Genomic DNA, 20,036 nt, shown 5'->3' with positions numbered 1-20,036 from the left:
GCAGACTGTGCCATGGAATAACTGAGCTATTTGCAAGCATTTGCATTGCCGCCAGCACTTAAGTTAAAGGATGTCACCAATGGGAAGTATCCCCATCCGTATTCCAGCCATTCGAAAGGCGGAATAGCAGCCTGCGAGTGGGTCCAACATAAAAGGGAAAGTAGCAGCCGCAACAGGAAAAGCAATTGTATTTAGGCGTGCTTTTGATAATGAGGACTTATGAATGCGTGAACACATAAAAGATAAGATCCCAGAAGGTGGAGAGCAGACTAATTGTTAGTTATTAGTTCGCCATTGATGCCACGAACGTTGTGCTTTCCTGGTCCACCCAATAGATCACTTAGAACCACTTGTAGGTGAGTCTATCGAGTCCTCGTGGACTCCTCCACGCTTGAACATCTCATTACGACGAGCCCACACATGAGCTTCCTTCCTTCCGCACGTTTGTGTATCCCAGATGAGGACAAACCAACGGGCGTGAATACGTGAATTTTTAACATTGTCTATAAACCAAATGACGGGGAATGTCGTGTCCGCAGTTTTATAACTTTTCCGTAGTAGGCTTTATTAGTACTGGGATATGAGCTGGTCCTACTTAACGTGCCACTACTACCCTAATGGCTCGCTGTCTTTCGATGGTCGTAAACTCCCAACTCAACCGACCCCAACCAGTGGCATCCTGCTTAAACCCAAAAGGACCGACCACTCACTCACTGGACGGCGGGTGGAGTGAAATTAGCTAATTGTGCGATGGACATCGCCATCGCTGTTCCAAATCGGAGCCTAGTTGCCTGCGAATCAACGCCGCATTTGCGGCTGTAGCCGGTGGTAGTCGCATTTACCTTTGACGGCAGCAGGCTGCGGTGAACTCAGTTACGTTGGCATAAATCTAATGCCCTTTGACCCCCACAGTGCAGGACCGAATGAGGCCCCATTTGCTTGGTCCCGCAGTTCTGTACAGGGCCGGCATTTTCCGACGGTCCAGTTCAGTTGTGATTTAGAGGGGGCGATAGGTCGATCGGCTGCTTGGCCAGCGGATGGACAGCATCCTTTTTTTTTGTGTACGAGGGCATTTTGAGATCCCACTTATTGGATGTCAATAACTATGGACTCGACATTTGTAGGGACATCCTGCGATTGTGAGGACGGGATGTCCTCTGGTAATACATGCCGTGTTTGGCCAATTTACATACACCGACTCCGGTGGCTGTGGCCTGTGACCTCCTGATTGGCATGCCATAATGAAATTTTGCGTGTGCTTGGGGCCAGATTGTATTTATTGTCTTTTCTGGGCTCGTCCTGCCGATTTCCTTTGTCCAAATACACAAATTGCTTTGGTAGTGTGAAAGAGTGGGTGGGACTGGATGGTGCTAAGGGAGCTTGTGCATTTGTAGTTGTTTCAATGGGCCAAAACTTCAAAGCAATTTGGCGATTTAGCCATGATAAGGGTGGTTCGGTCCGGCCGAGTTCCTAAATAAATTGGAATAACGAAAAAAGTTAAGGTTGCTATTCGCTCTTTAGGGGCGTTGCGGTAGCATACGATTTCACAAATTGGAAAAATCATCCTCGCATAAGTGTTGAGCAACGCACGCAGTTTTCAAATTCCGCAAAGGTAATGAACCAAGATAGATAAGTCTTCAATACATAAAATGTTGATTTATTTATAATTTCAATTTACACTTTTAATATCAATATTGAATCGAACTCATCCGTAGGCTTTGTACGATGGGTTGTGGGTTACCCTTTCCTGGTGTTTCGGTACCTCCATTTAGTTAGTAGCGCATTACGCCACTTTCGTAACGATTTATAAAGCTGAAAAACGAAAGAAATTTATAATTTTCTAAATATTGTTTATTAAATACCTAAGCAGATGGTACATTAATTTCAGTATTTAGCTACCATACCTTTTTCCGTACGCTCCACAAACCAAAAGGCTATAAAATGCAAAATATCCAGCACAATATACAAGCTTTTTACATTTATGGAATCCATTTATTTACATTATTCTTATTCTGAAATCCGCTTAGCCTATTGATATATGCAATTTATATTTGGAAAATGAGCTAGGCATTTGTTTCTATATGGGATCCTAGCTCCGTAGCTTTAATAATACTATTTTATTGCACCGAGGCAGGTAATAACGAGTTACACTTAATGAGCTTGGGGACTTACTTAATTAACACATAATATAGAACACGATAACATTACATTGAATGTGTATTTATGCGCAAAAGTTTGCTTGGTACATACATATATATATATACAGCGAAATGGAGTTCAGTGAAGTGCTGTCGTTTCCATCATCCCATACCCTTTATCTAGTTACAACAACAGTAGGAGCAAATACTTAGTGATGCAGTTTGGTTATAGATAATCGTTGTTTAACCTATTGACCTGGCGCGGATGCGATTTCCAAATAGTCCAGCCATGCTGGAAAGTACCAGGGGGATTGTGTGGAGTGCAGAGTGCGAGATTCGAAATGCGAGTGGTGCAAGCACACAGTGAGATCACAGGCCAATTGTTTCCGCTCAGAGCTGCTCGTCGGCCTGCAAGGATACCACCACCTCCTCCTCCTCCAGCAGCTCCACAATAAGCGTGCCTCACCTCTTTTCGCTCACGGACGCCGTCCTCCCGCCGGCTCCAAGTCCGGAGGATCCCCCGCCCGCACCAGCTCCGTGGGCATTTCCGTGCTGCAGGGGCATCGAGTCCTGCCGATGAAAGCTGCCCACCCGACCTGACCCTCCTCCTACTCCACCTCCAGCTCCACCGACTCCGTGATTGCTGTTCCGGTGCAGCGAGGCCCGCAGATTGCCAGCGGTTCCACCCACGTACGTGGAGCGGCGCATGGACATCACACTGGTATTGTCCATCATTCCAGTGGCCGTTGAGTGCTGCCGCAGGTGCGGCTGCCGCTTGACGCAGATGCAGCAGAGGTAGCGATTAAAGTGCTGCCGAAACACCCCGGACACACAGTAGAGGGCCACGGGGTTGACGCACGAGTTCAGGAAGCTGCAAATTGAAAACACTCGGTCAGGTTAGTGCCAATGAACGATTCTAGTTTTGGCAGTGAAAAGGAGCTAACACATTTTATATACCCTGCCAGACGGTATGTGACTTCAGTTAGATGTATATTGAGTATATATGTTTTGATCAATATCACAGACAAGTTTATATAGCCATGTATGTAAGGTTGGAAACGAGCTCTTCTACCAGTTACCAACCTTATAGCCAATGATATTATATAGTACGATTAAACTCCAATCTTTATCTTCGTTTGTTTCATAATTTTGCTTCAAAACTTTGTTTCAAAAAGTATTGAAAATTTCTGAAATCTATAGCTTTTCGAATGAGCTTGCAAGTGGTACGGAAACCCACGGGACATGGTGTCCGTAGTACACAATATACTCATATAGGATCGAGAATATCTTTTGTACCTAGCTACAGACATTCAACCCAACTTATAGAAATGGATGCATGAAGATTATTCCCACAGCATCTTGCATTTAAGGAGTATAAGTCATTCGTTTGGGATGCGAGTGGTAGCGAATGTGTGGCTAGACCATTCCTCAGATGGTCTGTCTATTCTGTGACACTATACTGGATTTAACGTCCACCCATTTGGCCAGAATGCAAATGGCTTTGACGACGCGCGGCAGTGAATTAAGCCACCAAATTGCTGACACATTATTTTCGAGTTTTACTGCGCTAAGTGACGCCCAAATTGGTTTCCAGAGTAAAAGGGGGAAGGACACAAAATAGTGGGGGAGGGGGGCGTACTGTCAACAAAAATAAATGTACTGGTAAAAGTTAAAAGAGTGGGGCACCCATGCATAATCTGTTTTAATTTAAAATTAAGTCAAAAGCCAGGGGCACTGCTACAAAAGTGCGCTTATAAAGCTTTAAAGGAAACCCCCTGAAAAGCATATGCATGCACCAAATCGCTTCCAATTACTTTTACGAATTGGTGTGACTCAGAGCGGTGGCGACCATAAATTTTGAACCCTCGAGGGATCCTTGCATGGCAAATGCAAGCATCGACTCTAGAAAAATGTCCCTCTGGTAGCCGAAAACTGCTGAAAACGCGCTGCTGCTCGTGCTGCTGCTCCCGCCACTCACCTCGTGCAGAATCCAACGATGCGCAGCACGTTCCAGAACTCATCGAAGTCCTCCTCAGCCGTTGGGTAGAAGTGGTACCACAGCTCGAACACGTGGTACGGGAAGAAGCAGATGAAGAACACTGCAAGGACAGTGTCAGCCAATTAGAGTGTCCATGGAGCCGATTAAGATGCGGGACGCGAACAGTAGCACGACGGAGTGCAGAATGCGGAATGCGATGACTTACCCACCACGAATGCTACCACCATGCGCGCCACATGGAGCCGGGCTCTAGCCTGGGTGCGGCTCTGCATGCTCTGCTGCTCGCCGGGCATGTTGCGGGCGCTCATATGGAGCCGCTTGGCCATCATGATGTAGAGCGCCCCGATGATGGACAGCGGCAACAGGTAATACACCAGTGCCTTGCCCGCCACCATGAACCTGGAAGAGAGTTACCCGGAAAAATGGCAGATTATCAGTAAGCCTGGTCTACTTTCTGAAGAAAAATAAAAGAGTTTCCATGGAGACTGAAGGTCGAATTTTCAATTTCCCCTCCCAATAATGAACTTGGCGAACTCCCTCGAATATTCGAGCGACATGACAGAGTGTTAAGAATGCCCGAATGGACGACATTAAATTCCGCCTCTGCTTGGGAGAGCCATGTAATCAAGAGGAAGGCGTCTCTGAACTCCATTTCCTCGCTATTTTGCGGCTCTTAGTGTGGTCGAAACACATGCCACCAAGTGGCATAAAAATAAAGCATGTCGGCATGCCGTAAATGAAAAATTAGCGACCAGTTGAGAGGCGACTACAGCTGCTCAGTAGCGTCCATTGCCCCCTCCTTCATTCAGGATCTGTGTAAATTACATCACAAGCAGATTATGTGGCAACAGCTGACGCCAGCCGCACGAAAGGATTTCCAGCTTGCGCCACGGCAGCTACATTGATGGGAAAAGGAATTAAGTTCAACTTGCCGGGCTGGCGAGCTTAAGCACGTCAATAAGGAGGCACGGCATCGTGCGGAGGTGTTCTTAAGAGCAGGTAATAGCAGTTGCATCGGCTGGCGGAACTGACAGCTGGTGGGTGTTGGTGGTGCACTAATGATTAATGCCCTCTGATGGGAACGGAGGCTCGCACAAGTTAATGGCCAGGCCCTAACATTTGACATATGGATCTAGTGCAAGTAAGGGCCGGAAAGGCGGTGGCATCAACATACTTTGCATACTCCGGGTCGCGAAATGGGGAGCACACTTCAATGGTCATGTTACCGGTGGCTGTGAACACAGGGTAGGACTTGATGTCGGAGAAAAGAACCGAAGGCATGCCCAGCAAGATGGCCAGGATCCAGATCATCACCGCAGTAAAGACAGTGAGCGGCTTGGTCTGTTGGGGAAGGAAGGATATGAGTTAGCACATTCCGAAGTATCGGTCGACGGGGACTCACCTGGAGCTTGCGTAGCGGATTTACAATGGCGCAGTACCGCTCGCCAGATAGGGCGGTCAGTGTAAACACGGACACCCCGATGGATATGTCCTTGAAGAACTCGCTGATGCGGCACATGTTCCGCTCAAAGGGCCAGCTCTCCTGCGTGTAGACAATCGTGGCCACAGGTACACACACCAATATAACCAGCAGATCAGCCAGGGCCAGTGAGAGAATGTATCTGGAAGTGCATATATGAAATCGGCAATGAGTTACTATCGTATAGATAACTGGAATTGAACCCAGTCGGTTTCGATGTCCTTTCACCCGGAACGAGGTGCCTTTGGCCTGGAATGCCTTTGTTTTTTTCAAGGCCAAGTCAAAATCCTTTGGAAAGGTCCTGACACCTACACATGCCATGCTACACGCGCCCCAACCCGTTTTTAACCGAATGCTGTTCAGAGCAAAGTAACAGAACGATTGAGAGCAAAACAGCTTGACATTGACACCAACGACCTCCTGTGAACCAGCCAGGACGAGTGTTGAGCCCTCGGACGGGGGAATCATTAGAACTGCTGGATTTGGCTGATTGCATGTGACATGAATTCCAACCTGACACGTTCCCAGTCATCGTGTCTAGACAAACAGTCGCGACAAAGCCGTCGAGCAAACTGCTAACTTTCCACCAATGGCAGGACGATTACGTTGGCCACCACAATTACTGCCCCAACTAGTGGCTCACTGCAATCAGGCACTCCGTTGAAGTGTGGTGGCAGTTTTCGGGCAATCAATGCAAACTTATGACCACTTACACCTACAGATTAAGTTGCTCCAAAGCGAAGGGAGGGAGACAGTGGCTGCCAAACTCGGGCAATGGCTTCCTTAGCGACTGCTGTCAAGCCAACATCTTGGCCCAGAAACTTTTGATTCAATGTACATTTGAATTTCTGTTACAAGCACAAGTTTCAAAAGTTAATAAACATTTGCATAGCAGACGGCCTCCATCCAGAGATCCACCGCCAGCTGTCGGGTGCCTCTGCTTCGTAGTTTTCTTGTCAAATATCGAAAACAATAAAAATGGGACAGAATACAGCTTGTAAATGGTCAGAGATGAATGTGGAATCCGGCTTGTAGGACCACATTGCGTAGGGGCAGAACTTTTCTAAGTTTTCGAATGTTTACGAGCAGGAGGACTGTCAACTTAGTAATCGAGATGAGCTAGTTGACTATCTGCGGATCCAAAGCCGAAACCAGATAATGTTTTTATTTTTCGCCGGAAATGTTAGTTTATAGTCGGAAATCGCAGACAACAGATGGCTTGTCATCATATTTGCTGTTAGCTTCAAGGAGTTAAAACCTTTTTTTAATTCACTCTTCGGGGCACGGCATTTGTACTGAAACAATAAAATCAAATGTAGCCTATAAGGCTGTCCATGAATGTGGAGTAGCAACTGCCGCCCTGCATCGCGAAGTGACGGGCTCATTTTAGGTCCAAATGTGCGGCCATATAATATAAAGACATTATTATTTATGACCCGGAGAGGGCGGTCCCCGAAGAAGCAGACCGTATCAAAGCGGAAGACCTTCAATGGATGTTATTCCAGGGCCCCCTGCCTACTGCCACAGTGCCCACCTTCTGCGGGACCCCCGCAGCGCGTGATATATCCACTTACGTGTTGGGTATGTTGCGCATGGAGCGGTGGCGAAAGAAGATGATGACCAGCGTGCCGTTGCCCAAAACTCCCACAATGAAGATGAGCGTGTACAGCACGGTGACAATGTACGTCTCCGGGCGGTCCAGCACGGGCACATACGGTACTATTCCGCCGTCGGCGCTGGCGTTGTGGCCCATATCCAGCGCCAGACCCTCCTGCTCCTGCTCCAGCCCTTGTCCCGTTGCCAGGAGTCCGCTGTCGTTGGCCCCGTTGCCTTCGCCATCCGCCAGCCTGGCTGCCAACGTCTGGCCCACGTCCATCAGGGAGGCGTACATGTGGGGGGGAGGGAGCTGCCCTGGGCCTGATGTCTCAATGCTGTTTCTATGCGTGGCGTTTTATGGCCTCGCTTTGGCCACTTCCGTTTCCGTGGGTCTGCCGCCGTGCGTCCGTCGAAAGCCGAGAGCTGCAGGTTCTGCCTGGTCCTCTGTGCTTATGTCGATGATGTTGCTGCTGGTGTTGCCACGGGCTCTTGTTTTATTTTGCACATTGTGTTTGGTCGTGACCACTGAGCTCGCTGGGGCGGTTGCCCGTCAGCTTCTGCATGACTTTCGCCAGTTGGCGCCGGAAGCTGCTGGGGAAGCAACTGAGATAGGAAGAGAAAAAGAGAGAGAGAGCGGTTCCGTCAGTTCAGACTAATTCAGTTATACTTTAATCGGTGTGCATTTGCCTGTCCGTAAAGCACACGATGCGCTGCGGCTTATCTACGCAGGCGAATGCATTACCTATGAGGCGCATAAATAACACGCATACGCAGCGTGTGCATCGGGGTGGGCAAAAGGAATTTATGACTCCGGCATCTGAGGCTGAACCGTGTCGTGTGCATTGTGTAGGGCCTAAGTGCGTATCGGCATAATAAAGAATCTCCTTAACATGCAATCGCTGACCATGTGTGCATTTAACACGAATTTACAACGCCAATAATCATAAATTTCGAAATATTCCCCCGGCCAGTATCTGCTGTGCGGCAATCAGGAGTCTTTCAAACATCCAATTATTTGTGGCGCTCCCTTCTCCCCTTCGGCCGTGATTATCTTTCACGCTCACCCGGCGCTCAGTTGCCGTTTCCGGACCCGCAATCCCACTAATACGAAAACATTCGTGCGGAAGCCAATACTTTCAAGTCGCAATCAAATGCGTTTATCCCCTAAAAAGAAAGCAGCGCCGAGCCTGACGCCCGACTAAGACAGACTCTAAGGCGGGTTTATCTGGGCTGCTGTCAGCTTGCGAGGGTGTTGTCCCGATGCTGTTTCAATTTCGCCTCGATTCGATACTAGCTATCGTTGCCGCTTGGTGAGCTGCCATTGATTTCTTTTTCGTTATTTATTTATTTGGATTGTGGCCTACGAGTGCGCGCCTCCCATTCCCCCCATTCCCCCCATTCGCCAAATGAAATTCCATCAAGTTTCAGCTCGTGAGACTATTTCTGGAAAATCTAATCAACCAGGCTAAGTGAAAGTGCATTCCCGGGAGCTTTGTGGAGTCCGGCTGGTGCATTCAAGCGACATTAAATCACTTATTTACGGGAAATCACCTTGCACATGCTGAATCCGCAAAATTAATTTGAATCGAAATAATGCATCAGCTATGACCGGAGGTCATACATACATATGTATATTGCACCATTGCAGAGGGTATATTGATTTCAGACAGAAGTTAACAAAGTAGTAAATTGGAAACATATGAATCCTATATAATGTTATACATTTATCGCCCCATATGAACGCTGTGATCTCGGGATTAAACAAAAGCTAGAAAGTTAAGATTGAGCCTGCAGGACCATTCATACTGTCTGAGTAAGGGGTATCTGATAGTCGAGGAAGTCGACTACAGCGTTCTTTTTTTAAATATACAGATTTGTATTTATTGCAAGGGTATCTAAACTTCGACGTATCGACGCCATCTTCTCTTCTGGTTGTGTTTTGCGTTTTATCCATGGCCTTGCCGATGCCAATCTCTTTGGCCGGGGCATGGGTAATTTTTGGCAAATAGAAATCTTGCCCAGGCTTAAAAGTCTTAACACATGTCTTGAGGAGAATTGGAGTAGAAAAATCGTAACACATGGCTAAGCACATTTAATCGTTGGGGTCTTAGCTTATGTGATTTTATCACCCGCTCAACTTAACATATTTAAAAGGGTTAGATTTCGAAAGAGCAACTTTTCTGGCTTAAAGTGAAAAGTCCGCCCTTCTGCTGACTTTTCAGTGTTGTCCACTATAAATGCACTTCGCTAGTCAACTAAAAAAAGTGTCCGAAAACGTCAAATAGCTGCTGGCAACAACAAAGAATATGTCAGTCTTTTTTTCTAAATCAGCAAACTTTTTCCTTCCTGTATCAAACTTTCGGATAGGTTTTTCATGGGCGAAAGCGGAAAAGTTAAATTTTCCGCTTAGTCCTAGTCGTAGACAAGCAATTTCCTTTAAGAGGCCATCCCATGGGATCACTGGGCAGGCAACGGCCATCAACAAGAGAAATGATTAAACTTGACCGACCAGACACGCCCCTTAATGTCGTCAATCGACCTCAATCAATTATACACAATATTTTTTATTTGACCTTCGTTTATTCCATTAGAGTGTTTTTTTATCTGTATTATAATTCGGCGATGAGACTGTAAAACGCATCTGAGGCAACCATTTGGCCTAGGAATAACATTTTTTCATGATTTAGCGCTGTTGTACGAGCTGACTTTGGTATGTGCTAGATAAAAACCATCCGTTAAGCAATTTCAAATGTCGGGACACGGGTGAAATAAGCATTTGCCACCCGCAGCCAGTTCCAAGCAGGGGATGTCTTGGATGCCCCGTTGCGAGCAGCCGCTTAGCAAAAGGCAAAGCCAGATATTATATGTTATCACCAGGGATGTATTACTGCTTCCACAGCACAGTGACTCAATATACAAAAAAAAGCTGGTTAAAAAATGCGGTGCTCCTTTGGATGCTGGAAACGAAAAGTAGGACAGAGAGACAGGGTATGTTCTACGCGTTAGATAAATCATACAGCAAAAATAATTTAATACACTTGCGTGCTCTGGTTGTAGCTCCGGCGACGAGGCGTATGTGCAATGCGGCGTGTCGGTTAATCATTCGTTCTTTTATGAGCAGCCAAGCCGAATAATAAGCCTCCAAGAAAAGCGAGCTTAAAGGTGCACCTCAAACTCCGTTGAATTCACGGCCTATCACGGACGGCACGACCCCACGCTCAACGGCAACTCATTATTTCCCCTGCAGCTCTAATTAGAGTCAAATATAACCAGGGGGCCTTGAGGACCCCGTACGCTGGCCTTGGCCATATTTAATGCGAGCTGAAAGGTCCGCGAGTTATGCAAATTTGCCCCGCCCACCGAACGCTCCGCACATTGACAAAATTATGCGCAATCGCGGGCCAGTCTCTCGGCTACCAACTTCCGGCGACAAAGTCAAGTCCACGGATGGACGTCCTGGCCTCGCCCGCGGGTCCAGCCATTAGCCGTCATTAAAGATGATTGAATGCGGACCCCGCTCTTGCATTGTATAAAAGGGGCAGACTCCTGGTGCCACCAGAGTGGGTAAAGTTGCCTGGGCGTCAGTTGGCAGTTTGGGAAAGCCTACACACTTATTCTTTCGATAGATACACTTGTTTTGCAATCGTAGAAGATACCACAAGTCTCTATTCCGTAAATTAACAGTATGTCCAAGCGGGTGAGCATCATGTTGCCCGACGAAATGCCTGCGGCTCCGTCACGCAGCAGGAGGAACCCGATGCCCAGCCGCACACTCAAAAGTTCCATCAAAAGCGGACCAAGCGCTCGGACGCAACTCGCAGCGCCAGTGTTCGTGGTTGTCAACCCGGAGAGCAGCCAAAGCTCGCTTACCTCGGGTCAGCGGAACAACACCAGCACGGCCAGCAACAGTTCCCTAAACCAACGAAATAAGGAGGACTCCGCGGAGAGGTTGTCAGTGAACGAAGATACGGCAGCCGTGGACAGCAGCGCCTTGCTTCAAAGTGGATCCTCAAACTCTCGTGATACAGTTAACTTCGATTCGACCTCCACCTCGATCAGGACGTTCCTTAAGAACACAGTGGCCCTGGTCAGGGCAGGAGAGTCCTTCACATCTGTAAAACATCTCTTTCACAAGTTCATCAAACGCAGCGGCTCTGTGTCAAATTCCAAGCCTTCGCTGACATCCTCCTGCTCCCAGGCGGTGGGCGAGGAGAATCCCTACATGAGCAAGTCCAATGACACGCTTCTGACGGACTCGCCCATCCGCACTACTGTGCCCAGCACCTCCCAGATGACGCCCGCCTCACATTTCTCCAACCACTCATTCAATAACACGAACTACAACCTTTCCAACCTCCTCTCTGACATCACCCCCCTGACTGGTTACACGCCAGTGGGTCCCACTGAGGAGGCTGAATACCGAACAGACACTTCCGCAAACGCCGCGTTGAACAGTGTGGCATGCAATTTGGCAAGCTCGTCGGAGAATCCTTTGGGAAGCGGATTCGACAACAGTCGCTCGAAGATTTCTACCGATCAGGAGAAGATAGCGGACACACAAGGACGCCCCACCTCGAGAAATCGCTCCAGCAGCAAATCTCTCCGCCACAAACTGAAGACATCGCGCTCTAGTTCACCCAGAAAGTCGCCCAAGATGTCACCTCGAAACAAGCAGTCAGCTCCTGCAATGGGGCCCATATTTACAATGGTTAGTTCATCTGGACCTAACTCTGCTGAGGGATCGCGGCGCTCGAGCCGATCGAGCCTGAGACGAAAGCAAAGCCCATTACCCAAGGTGACTGCCAAAATCTCGGCCACCTCTAATTCAAGAGCGGACTTGGCTAAAGCGACCAAGTCCGGGAAAGAAACCTCCCCCCGATCAAACCGATCAAGAAGGAGCTTCCGCCGGAGTTCACCCAGACGCCGAAGTCGAGGTTCTCGGGCGACCGCCTTGGAGAGCCCCCTCCAAAAGAGCGAGGACACTACCGCCAATGTAGAGTACGCCTTCGCTCTGGTCAGCCCTGAGGAGGCGGGGAACAGTCAGCCTGAAGAAAGTAGTGCCGGTGTCGAGGATGCCTCCTCCAGGTGCCAGACATACCAGAAGGAGTGCAACTGCCACCATTGCCAGGACATGCGTCGGGCGGTCAAGAGGGCCGACTTTTTCAAATCCCCCGAGGGAAAGAAGCGGCTAGAGGCGAAGCTACTGGCCAAGAACTTCTTCATGGACCTCTGCGTAGCGTCGGAAGTGCGCCGACAGGTTAAGTCCGACCTGCACGGGACCCGCCGTCCTCCATCAGCGCGCCTCAGTTACCCGGTGAGCATCTGTGGAGCGTGCAGGCTGAGCGGAGGCTCCCTGTCGTTGCAATGGATCACCCATGACCTTGACAGCGTGGACCACTTCGACGTTTTTGTGGACAACGTGCCGAACCGTAGTGTCTACAACCGGCAGGCCACCTCCACCGTGCTCGTCGACGTGAACACCACCGAGACGCACACGCTGCGCCTGCGAGCGGTGCCGGAGCGTGGGAGCCGTGGTCAGGACTCCTCGGTGGACAAATTCATGTCGGAGGTGGCGGCCGGGCATATGCGCCACGTCAGGCAGGGCCAGCTCTTCGCCACGTGCTTCGCGCACCTGGACGCCCGGCCGCAACAGCGTTCGCTGGTGGACTTCTGGACGGACAGCGAGTTCTTGTACATGCCCACCCGCGACACTCCAGCGCCTTCAAAGGCTCGCTGACTGGCGAAAATAAACTGATTTATGAGCAGCATTCCGTGTTGGGAGTGGATGTGCGGCAGGAACAGCTGCGTGGGCGAAAATTGATTAGGCTAATTTAGAAGTGATGACCAATCGGCGCACTAAACTCTCAGTGCAAGAGCAGTGGCCCGGCTCCCACCTGCACCACGTTTTGCGAGATATTCAAAAGGAATCGTGGGCCTGGTGCGGCCATCAGTCAACGAGCCATGCAGACAACTTCAGCTGCGTATTAAAATTTGTTGGATTCTGGACACTCGGCCATGGGCCCTAAGCATCCTGCGTGTCTTTATCAGTGGCTTGCAGGCAGAATGGCTTGGACTTGGACGTGGGGTACTGACTGGAACTGACGTAGGCATTTCGCGCTGATCTGTCAGAGATTTCGGGCCGCAAGTGGCATGATTAATTATTTGGCAAATATTTGGATTCCGCGCTCTCTGCTCAGCTGGCACCACCATGGAAATGAGGAAAACCAAAAATATGCGGACTGGCACTTTCATTGAGGGAAGAACGGGCGAGAAACCCAAACCGTTCAGTATTTTAATTAATTTTCACTTTCGTCGGACTAGTGAGCATTCCATCGACAATGTGATGGACAGCTGAGCCAGCAGTGCCAGCAGTGCCAGCAGTGGTCCCTCGAGAACCAGAATCCCCTGTCCACGATTCACTGGGCGCGTTCTGATTGAAGCGTTTGGCTTTTACTTTGTTTTGGTTTCCCTTGGCGCGTGATTGGTTTCGAAATAAACAGGGGCCTACTTTTATTATTTGGATTATTTTCAATTATCGCTGTTATTTCCCGAAGTCAGCAGTTCATGTTTCCATCCCTCGCTGGATATATCAATACGTATTTATACGTATCTACATGTTGCCACGCGGCGGAACACAGTTTTTATGGTCGCATCTCGCGGCCACTTTCAATTACTTTTTATTATCAGGTCCACGCTCCCCCTCAACGCATTTTATGTGCTGGAAGCAGTTGGCCAAATATTTTAATTGATTTCATGTGGTCCACGCCAGCCATTTGGCCAGGACTCAGCCCGATCAGAATGCAGTGTTTTGTAAATATTTGCTTTCCCGCCCAGACATCCATGTCCGTGGTCCAAATTGTTTACGGTAGACTGTTTATGGGAAATTGCGTTGCTTAATGTCAGATTTTCTAATGGCCATGATGACGCTGGCGATCATTGCTCAGATGCGGAATCTTACTTAATATCACTACACAATCATCTTCAGTGTTTTCTTATATTTTCTACAGTATATGTATAAGGTGTTTTGCTTTTCCCACTGAAGTAATTCCCATCACTTTTGGCTGTTAAATTCCCCCCATTTAAATATGACTTCTTAATTATTAAGCTGGACAAGGTCTAGTAGCTAACTGCAGCAGAAAGTGTCAATTGCGATCAGGTAATATTTACTATAAACGTCTTACGGGTTATACAAGTTGGATGTCTTTCTATTCTATCAAGTACATATTAGTACCTAAGTTAATTCAAAATATGCATTCAAATTGGTATAAACTTTAAAGTGTTTTATTTAATATAAACGTGTAGCTTTCATTTTTATTCCACCCATTCAAAAGCTATTTTGTCATTCGAGTACTTAGACAGACGGTTGCGGTTTGTGGCTTAGCCTAAGTCACTTGGCTTAAGTCACTTTTGATCAGCCCAAAATAAATGGAATTCCAACCGAACGGAAAAAATGCCGGCTAGTGAAGCAACCACATTCAGCTACACGTGATGGAAACAAAGCTATTCCACACAATGGGGCACCCTTGGACTCCTCGGAAAACATCGAATTTAAATTAGAACCGTTATGCAAATTAATCATTTGTTGCCTTACTTAATTTTTTCATTTTCCCTACGCCCCCCTTGGAATCGCATTATTTGCGAACTAAATTGGAGCAAGCGAAACGCACAATGTTGGTCCGAACGAAAGAGGTGGGACCAATGCGTGAGGCACAAAAAAGAATAAAAGATACAAGATACAAAGGTCTTTCTTGAACAGCTTCTCGGGATTATTTATGGCAAGCGGACCACAGTCCGTGTCCAGTCAGGCCCAGCAGGATTGAAGAGGGAGGAACTGAGAACGATTTTATGATAAACGAGTCCAGTCAATCTTCCGGCACAGGAGGCCGAATGAATGAAACCAAGAGAAGGACAACTGGCTTGTTAGTCCACATCGAATAGTCGGGTACGGGTACTTAAGCTGGACTGAGAAACTCTGCTTTCCGACCGGGTTCACCTGCCCTGGGCAAATACAAGATGGGACGATGGCCCATCTATATTCTGAGGAGCAACTTTTCTTGTTTGACTAACCTTGTCAATCAAAAATTTATTATCACTCGCCTTTAACTAGTTGATTCCGATGTGACAACACTAGCAAAAACATGAGTGAATTAGGCCCTCAATCAATCATTCGGCCATTCCAGATTCAGTCAAATTTACAGCATTAGTAGCCCATTCAAACAATCACAGTCGATGATTGTGCGGCCGTCAGCTATCATTTATCAAGCGTCGAAGCGCGCATAATATCGCTCGGAGGATAAAAGGCAGCAAATGAGTAATGTCTTCTTGGAAGACAGGTGAGTCCTGCCTCCTGGACGAAACTCGAGCGGCTTGGCAGCAGTGCACGCGTGAGAGCCTCAGCCTTCAATGAGCATGTGTCGGGTGTCAGGAATTGACGGCTCGTCAGATTGAATCGTGCCCGTCGCTTCCCACGCTTATCTCCTTCGCTTACTTAATATCCTGATTATGCCTTGTCTTGCTCTCATCGGCACAGCTGACTGGAGCGGTAATTGAATTCCATTCTGCGTCAGCAGGCTGCATCCAAATGACACTCGAAGACAGGACTGGAGCAGCTGTCATAGTTTTGCACCCGTAAGATATCCTGTGCGATTAGAAACCAGGAGGCGTCGACGGCGTCGTACCACAAGGCATATCAACTAATTAAGAGTCCGAGCTTCCTGTGCAAGAGGTGAGCCCAGCTAATGACCGCTTTACGGAATTCATTTACCGAATGGTTGCGGCACACGCAGCACGTGGCCCGCTGCATATTCATCAGCTAGCAGGGGACTCCGGGCGGCAAGGACATCACCCTAATTATGCTGCTCGCCCGAGCTCATCTTCACCGCAATCAGAGCATGAGCCTGAGCACTGGGCCTCTGCAGCCTTATGGCCATTAATAACCAGTGCCGACATTAATCAGTTTTATATATCAAATTAAGTCCGCCGCACTTGTAGTGAGCAAAAAAGCAAAAGTGCTTCGACTGTCAGATACCCGTCACTCCATTACAAGTTGTTTGAAAAAAGCGCCATCTGTTGATCATTTTTATTACCTTTAAAGGATTTTTACCTTACATTTTTAAGTGGTTCCCATCTTATGGGCATCATTTGACAACCTTTTTATATACCAGTGACATTTCGTGCAACAAATCCAGTATACTCTGCTAACCTTAAAGTAGTTAAATTGTTGATAGCTTCAGAAAATGAAATTGGGAAACCAAGAAAATTGATAATGTCGATAACAATCTAAGCCGCTTCCTTTAAATTTCGGCCATTAAACAAAACTTGTCATTCAGTTTTAAGAGCTTAAGTCGGAAACGAAATCGTACAACAAAAATTTCATAAGAAGATTGGAATGTTGTCAGCAATTAATTCTCATCAATAAATTATGTAGCAATCAATGAAGGCAGGGTGGAAAACGTAATCTTTAAGCCACCCAGCCATTTGTATCAAAAAAAATGTATAAATGGCTTTGTGTAGGCATAAATATCAATTTGGTGGGGTAGCATTGACATTTTCGCAACAAAAATATAATTTATTATTATGTACACAGCGTGAAGTAGAAAATCGAGCAAGTCGAACCAAAGAATGCCATCACCTTAGACAGTCGTGCATATACGTATGTACGTTCGGTGTTTTTTAAAACACCTACCAAAATGTACGCCAAAAATCTTCCTAATTTGTAGGCAATTAAATGTTCAGAATAAAATGCAAAAGTTCAAAAACTTGTAATAAGAAGGAAAGCGGAGACAAACTACCCCTGGGAGCTGCGAAACGCCTCGGGCGGGAAAAGTTGCTATGGAAATTGTTTCTGAAAATTCCTTTGCTGACATTAATGGTTCGGCTTGGAAATCAAATCAACGTTATTTTGTAAAGTCGGAAGATTGCACAATTTGGCTCTCTGCTATTTATGGCCTAATTAATCACAGTGCTAGTCAGCATTAAACTCCGATTTTTCCGATCGAAGCTGAACTTCAATCCTTGCATAACGTAGTCCATTAGCACCAGTTTAACCCACGCAATGTTCACTGCAAAAAGGATGTGGACTAACCATAATATTTGCATCTGTCATCACAGAGAATGTGCTTAGATCACATCCATTGAGGCGGAGGCCAGCAGCTGACAACTGATAACTTTTCCGAGATTATTAATTCAATCCGCTCGCAGCGTCACAAGCGCACAGTATTTTGTCTAACATGAGAAAATGTGTCACACACAGATACACTGAGAAGAGTGAAGTGGGAAATATGTAGAATTATGTCTCATCTTAAAACCTAAGCGGGACTGTACTTTGAAAGTATTGGAAATCGCTTCAAACTTAGGCGATTGTAAATTGTATTTGTGTATTGATGTATTTACACTGATTTCTAGGGAACGATTTTCATCTCAGTGTTTGTGCCCAAACATCATAAACGTATGATAGTCAAGTGCAGGCGGTTAACAAATATGGCCCTGCGGGCTCGTACGCTCGCGATTTGTGGGCGTCGTGCGCCGTTTCAATTTTGTTAACCGCAAAACTTTTATGGCACCGAAAGGCGATGTTAGGAAGGGATAGGGATTGGAGATGGAAAGGGTTGCCGAACCACATTCACGCGGGGACACCTGGGAGAATTAGACGGCAGGTAGGGGTCGGGAAATTATAGTATAGACTCCAACGGATATCCTCTGCAGCGGAACTTTTTCTATTACATAAAGAGCGACGGTGCAACGCGTCGTATGCGTGATAATTTCCATTGCGGCGCCACTCGCCACAAACAATTACAAACACAATATCCCACAAAATACAAATACAAATACACGGACTAATTAGCCATATTTATATTTATGAGTTTAGGGTCTGGATATCTGGCGTTGGCACTGATTGCGCTGCCTAATTACACGGCCATACCTTCGCCCGCCGAGTTAGGAACCTTCCAGGAGCCCAAAGGTGAGTGACAACCTTGATGTGATCTTTGCTGATGTGGATTTGGCGACTGATTGACTAACGAATATGCTAATTCTCGGCCGGCATCCACTCCAATCATCTGGAATAGACATTTAGCCGATGTGACACTGACATGAACGAAATCTCATCAAAATAGGTTTCTTTTTTTGGGTTCGAAGGAATTCAAGGCAAGGCCCGAGTTCCGGGCACATAGGAGCTGTTCTTTATTTGGAACTTTCAAAAGATTGCCTCAAATTCTTTTGCTACGCCTCAGGTCCGGGTCCAAGGCCCCGAGTGGTTAATTAGATTCGGGACCCCAGCGGCCTAATAAAAACATGGTGGAATACAGGACCCAATAATTTCCCTTTGTCTTCTTACCGCCCAAGATACTCTGTCAAATTATGAAATAATTCGTGGCCAGAATTTGCTTTTAGGTCCGCAGAGGATTATCATTAATTCCAAATTGATTAGGGTTGTAATTAAATATATGAAGTTAGGAAATGATTTGAATAATTTTGATGCAAAAATTGAGCTTTACAAGCTGGAAAGTACCGTTGGCATAGACATGACCAAGAACAAGACTTATTAGAAATGGAAAAACCGCACGGAAACGACACGTTTTGACGTCCTTTAATTAATTACAACAAACTTTTTCGCATTCAAACAAAGAGTTCTTGTTTTCCTCCTAAGAAAATAAACAATTTCAAATTTCAGTATGCCTGACATCGAAATAACTTTCAACATCTCCTGAGTTTTTAAGAAGGCACGAGACAAGGTGGAAGAGAGGGGTCAGAAAAGTAAATTTGATGGATGTTGATGGGGTTGGTGGTGATTCATATTTGGGCGAGAACACATTTTTTGTTACCGAAACGAACTGCGTACTGCCAATCTCCCCGAAATATTGGACCATATGTATCCAAAACTCACCAGCAGGATTATCTGTCACTACTCTTCTGTGAACAAAGTGATGCGAGAACTTTTCCACTGTTTGCGAGTGCCAGTCGACTGCAATTGCTCCGCGGCGTATAACACTTGTCCCGAAACTGTTTGTTTGTGAATCAAAAGCAGAGACAGCTGCTCATCTCACAATATTCTAAGAGTGTTTGGCTTTCGAACCAACGCGGGAACTATTTGCTTTGCGAGCGCAAACAGCAAACCGAGCAACGGTCAGCTCGTTTCAAAAGAACATAACTTCAAGCGAGTTCGGAATGCGGGTTTTTCGGTTTTGGCTTGTTCTCGGGTTTGAAATTTCGTTTCACGACCAGAATGCGGTGTGGCTACCAAGCGAACGACCTCGACCGTTGCCGCTGAATCCGTGCACAGGACTAAACAGTCCAAATCGGCGGAACCGGCGCCAAAGTCTGCGTCGCTAATGGGATCCACACGAACCCGCGACGTCCGCAAAGTGCGCCAAGTTCAGTACAAAGTGAATTGCAAACGGAGTCCACCATGTGCTCCAATCTGCGCATGTGCTGTCCACCAGATGAAGGCAATCACTGATGATGATGATGATGCTCTGCCAATTCCCTTCCCCTTCATTTTGGCACCCATCTGTTGCTGGCGCTGCTAGCTAAATTTCATTCATGAGTACGCTCCTTATATCCATTCATTTGCCACGAATAATTTGTGAGTGCACGCGTGGCCTCTGCTTATAATTTCTTTTATTTATAGAAGCTATTTTGACTTATGTTTAGTACACCTGGCAGGGTGCGATGGCTGTCGGAACCCTTTCAAAATAGCCAAAGTAAGACGGAATCTTAAAGAGATGCCTCAGCCTTGTTTTTGCCAGCACTCGATGTTCTGCTTCTTTTATGGTTGGAAGTGCCCTTGGTCAGGTGCTAGTTCGTAGAGCTTAAGAGCTACAAC

The 20,036-nt window shown here is 46.9% G+C and overlaps 2 protein-coding genes across 2 annotated transcripts; one reads left to right on the top strand and one right to left on the bottom strand.

Annotated features, from left to right (window-relative positions):
• Nucleotides 1–1,673: 1,673 nt before the first annotated feature.
• Nucleotides 1,674–19,522, bottom strand: LOC6733190 (neuropeptide CCHamide-2 receptor). Its single transcript, XM_016167518.3, has 8 exons — nucleotides 19,098–19,522; nucleotides 7,192–7,816; nucleotides 5,540–5,759; nucleotides 5,312–5,478; nucleotides 4,343–4,536; nucleotides 4,117–4,237; nucleotides 2,605–3,009; nucleotides 1,674–1,812 (listed from the first exon to the last, which is right to left on the bottom strand). The coding sequence occupies exons 2-8, from the start codon at nucleotides 7,506–7,508 to the stop codon at nucleotides 1,773–1,775; spliced, it is 1,464 nt and encodes a 487-aa protein (XP_016026076.2). The 5' UTR covers nucleotides 7,509–7,816; nucleotides 19,098–19,522; the 3' UTR covers nucleotides 1,674–1,772.
• LOC27208887 (uncharacterized serine-rich protein C215.13) lies at nucleotides 10,785–12,981 on the top strand. The gene has a single exon (XM_016184433.3). It carries the CDS (start codon nucleotides 10,899–10,901, stop codon nucleotides 12,948–12,950), a length of 2,052 nt encoding a protein of 683 aa, XP_016026078.1. The 5' UTR covers nucleotides 10,785–10,898; the 3' UTR covers nucleotides 12,951–12,981.
• Nucleotides 19,523–20,036: the final 514 nt, after the last annotated feature.

The sequence above is a fragment of the Drosophila simulans genome, chromosome 2R (genome assembly GCF_016746395.2).
Source record: "Drosophila simulans strain w501 chromosome 2R, Prin_Dsim_3.1, whole genome shotgun sequence".
Taxonomy (NCBI): domain Eukaryota; kingdom Metazoa; phylum Arthropoda; class Insecta; order Diptera; family Drosophilidae; genus Drosophila; species Drosophila simulans.
The sequence above is the reverse complement of the archived record's forward strand: the minus strand, read 5'-3'. Positions and strand labels throughout refer to the sequence as shown.

Excerpts from the sequence above, each read along its gene's own strand:
- LOC6733190 (XM_016167518.3), bottom strand. The coding sequence starts at position 7,508 with ATGTACGCCTCCCTGATGGACGTGGGCCAGACGTTGGCAGCCAGGCTG. Across the intron at positions 4,238-4,342 it reads GGTGGTAGCATTCGTGGTGG|TGTTCTTCATCTGCTTCTTC; the intron begins GTAAGTCATCGC and ends CTGTCCTTGCAG. Across the intron at positions 3,010-4,116 it reads ATCGTTGGATTCTGCACGAG|CTTCCTGAACTCGTGCGTCA; the intron begins GTGAGTGGCGGG and ends TTCAATTTGCAG.
- LOC27208887 (XM_016184433.3), top strand. The coding sequence starts at position 10,899 with ATGTCCAAGCGGGTGAGCATCATGTTGCCCGACGAAATGCCTGCGGCT.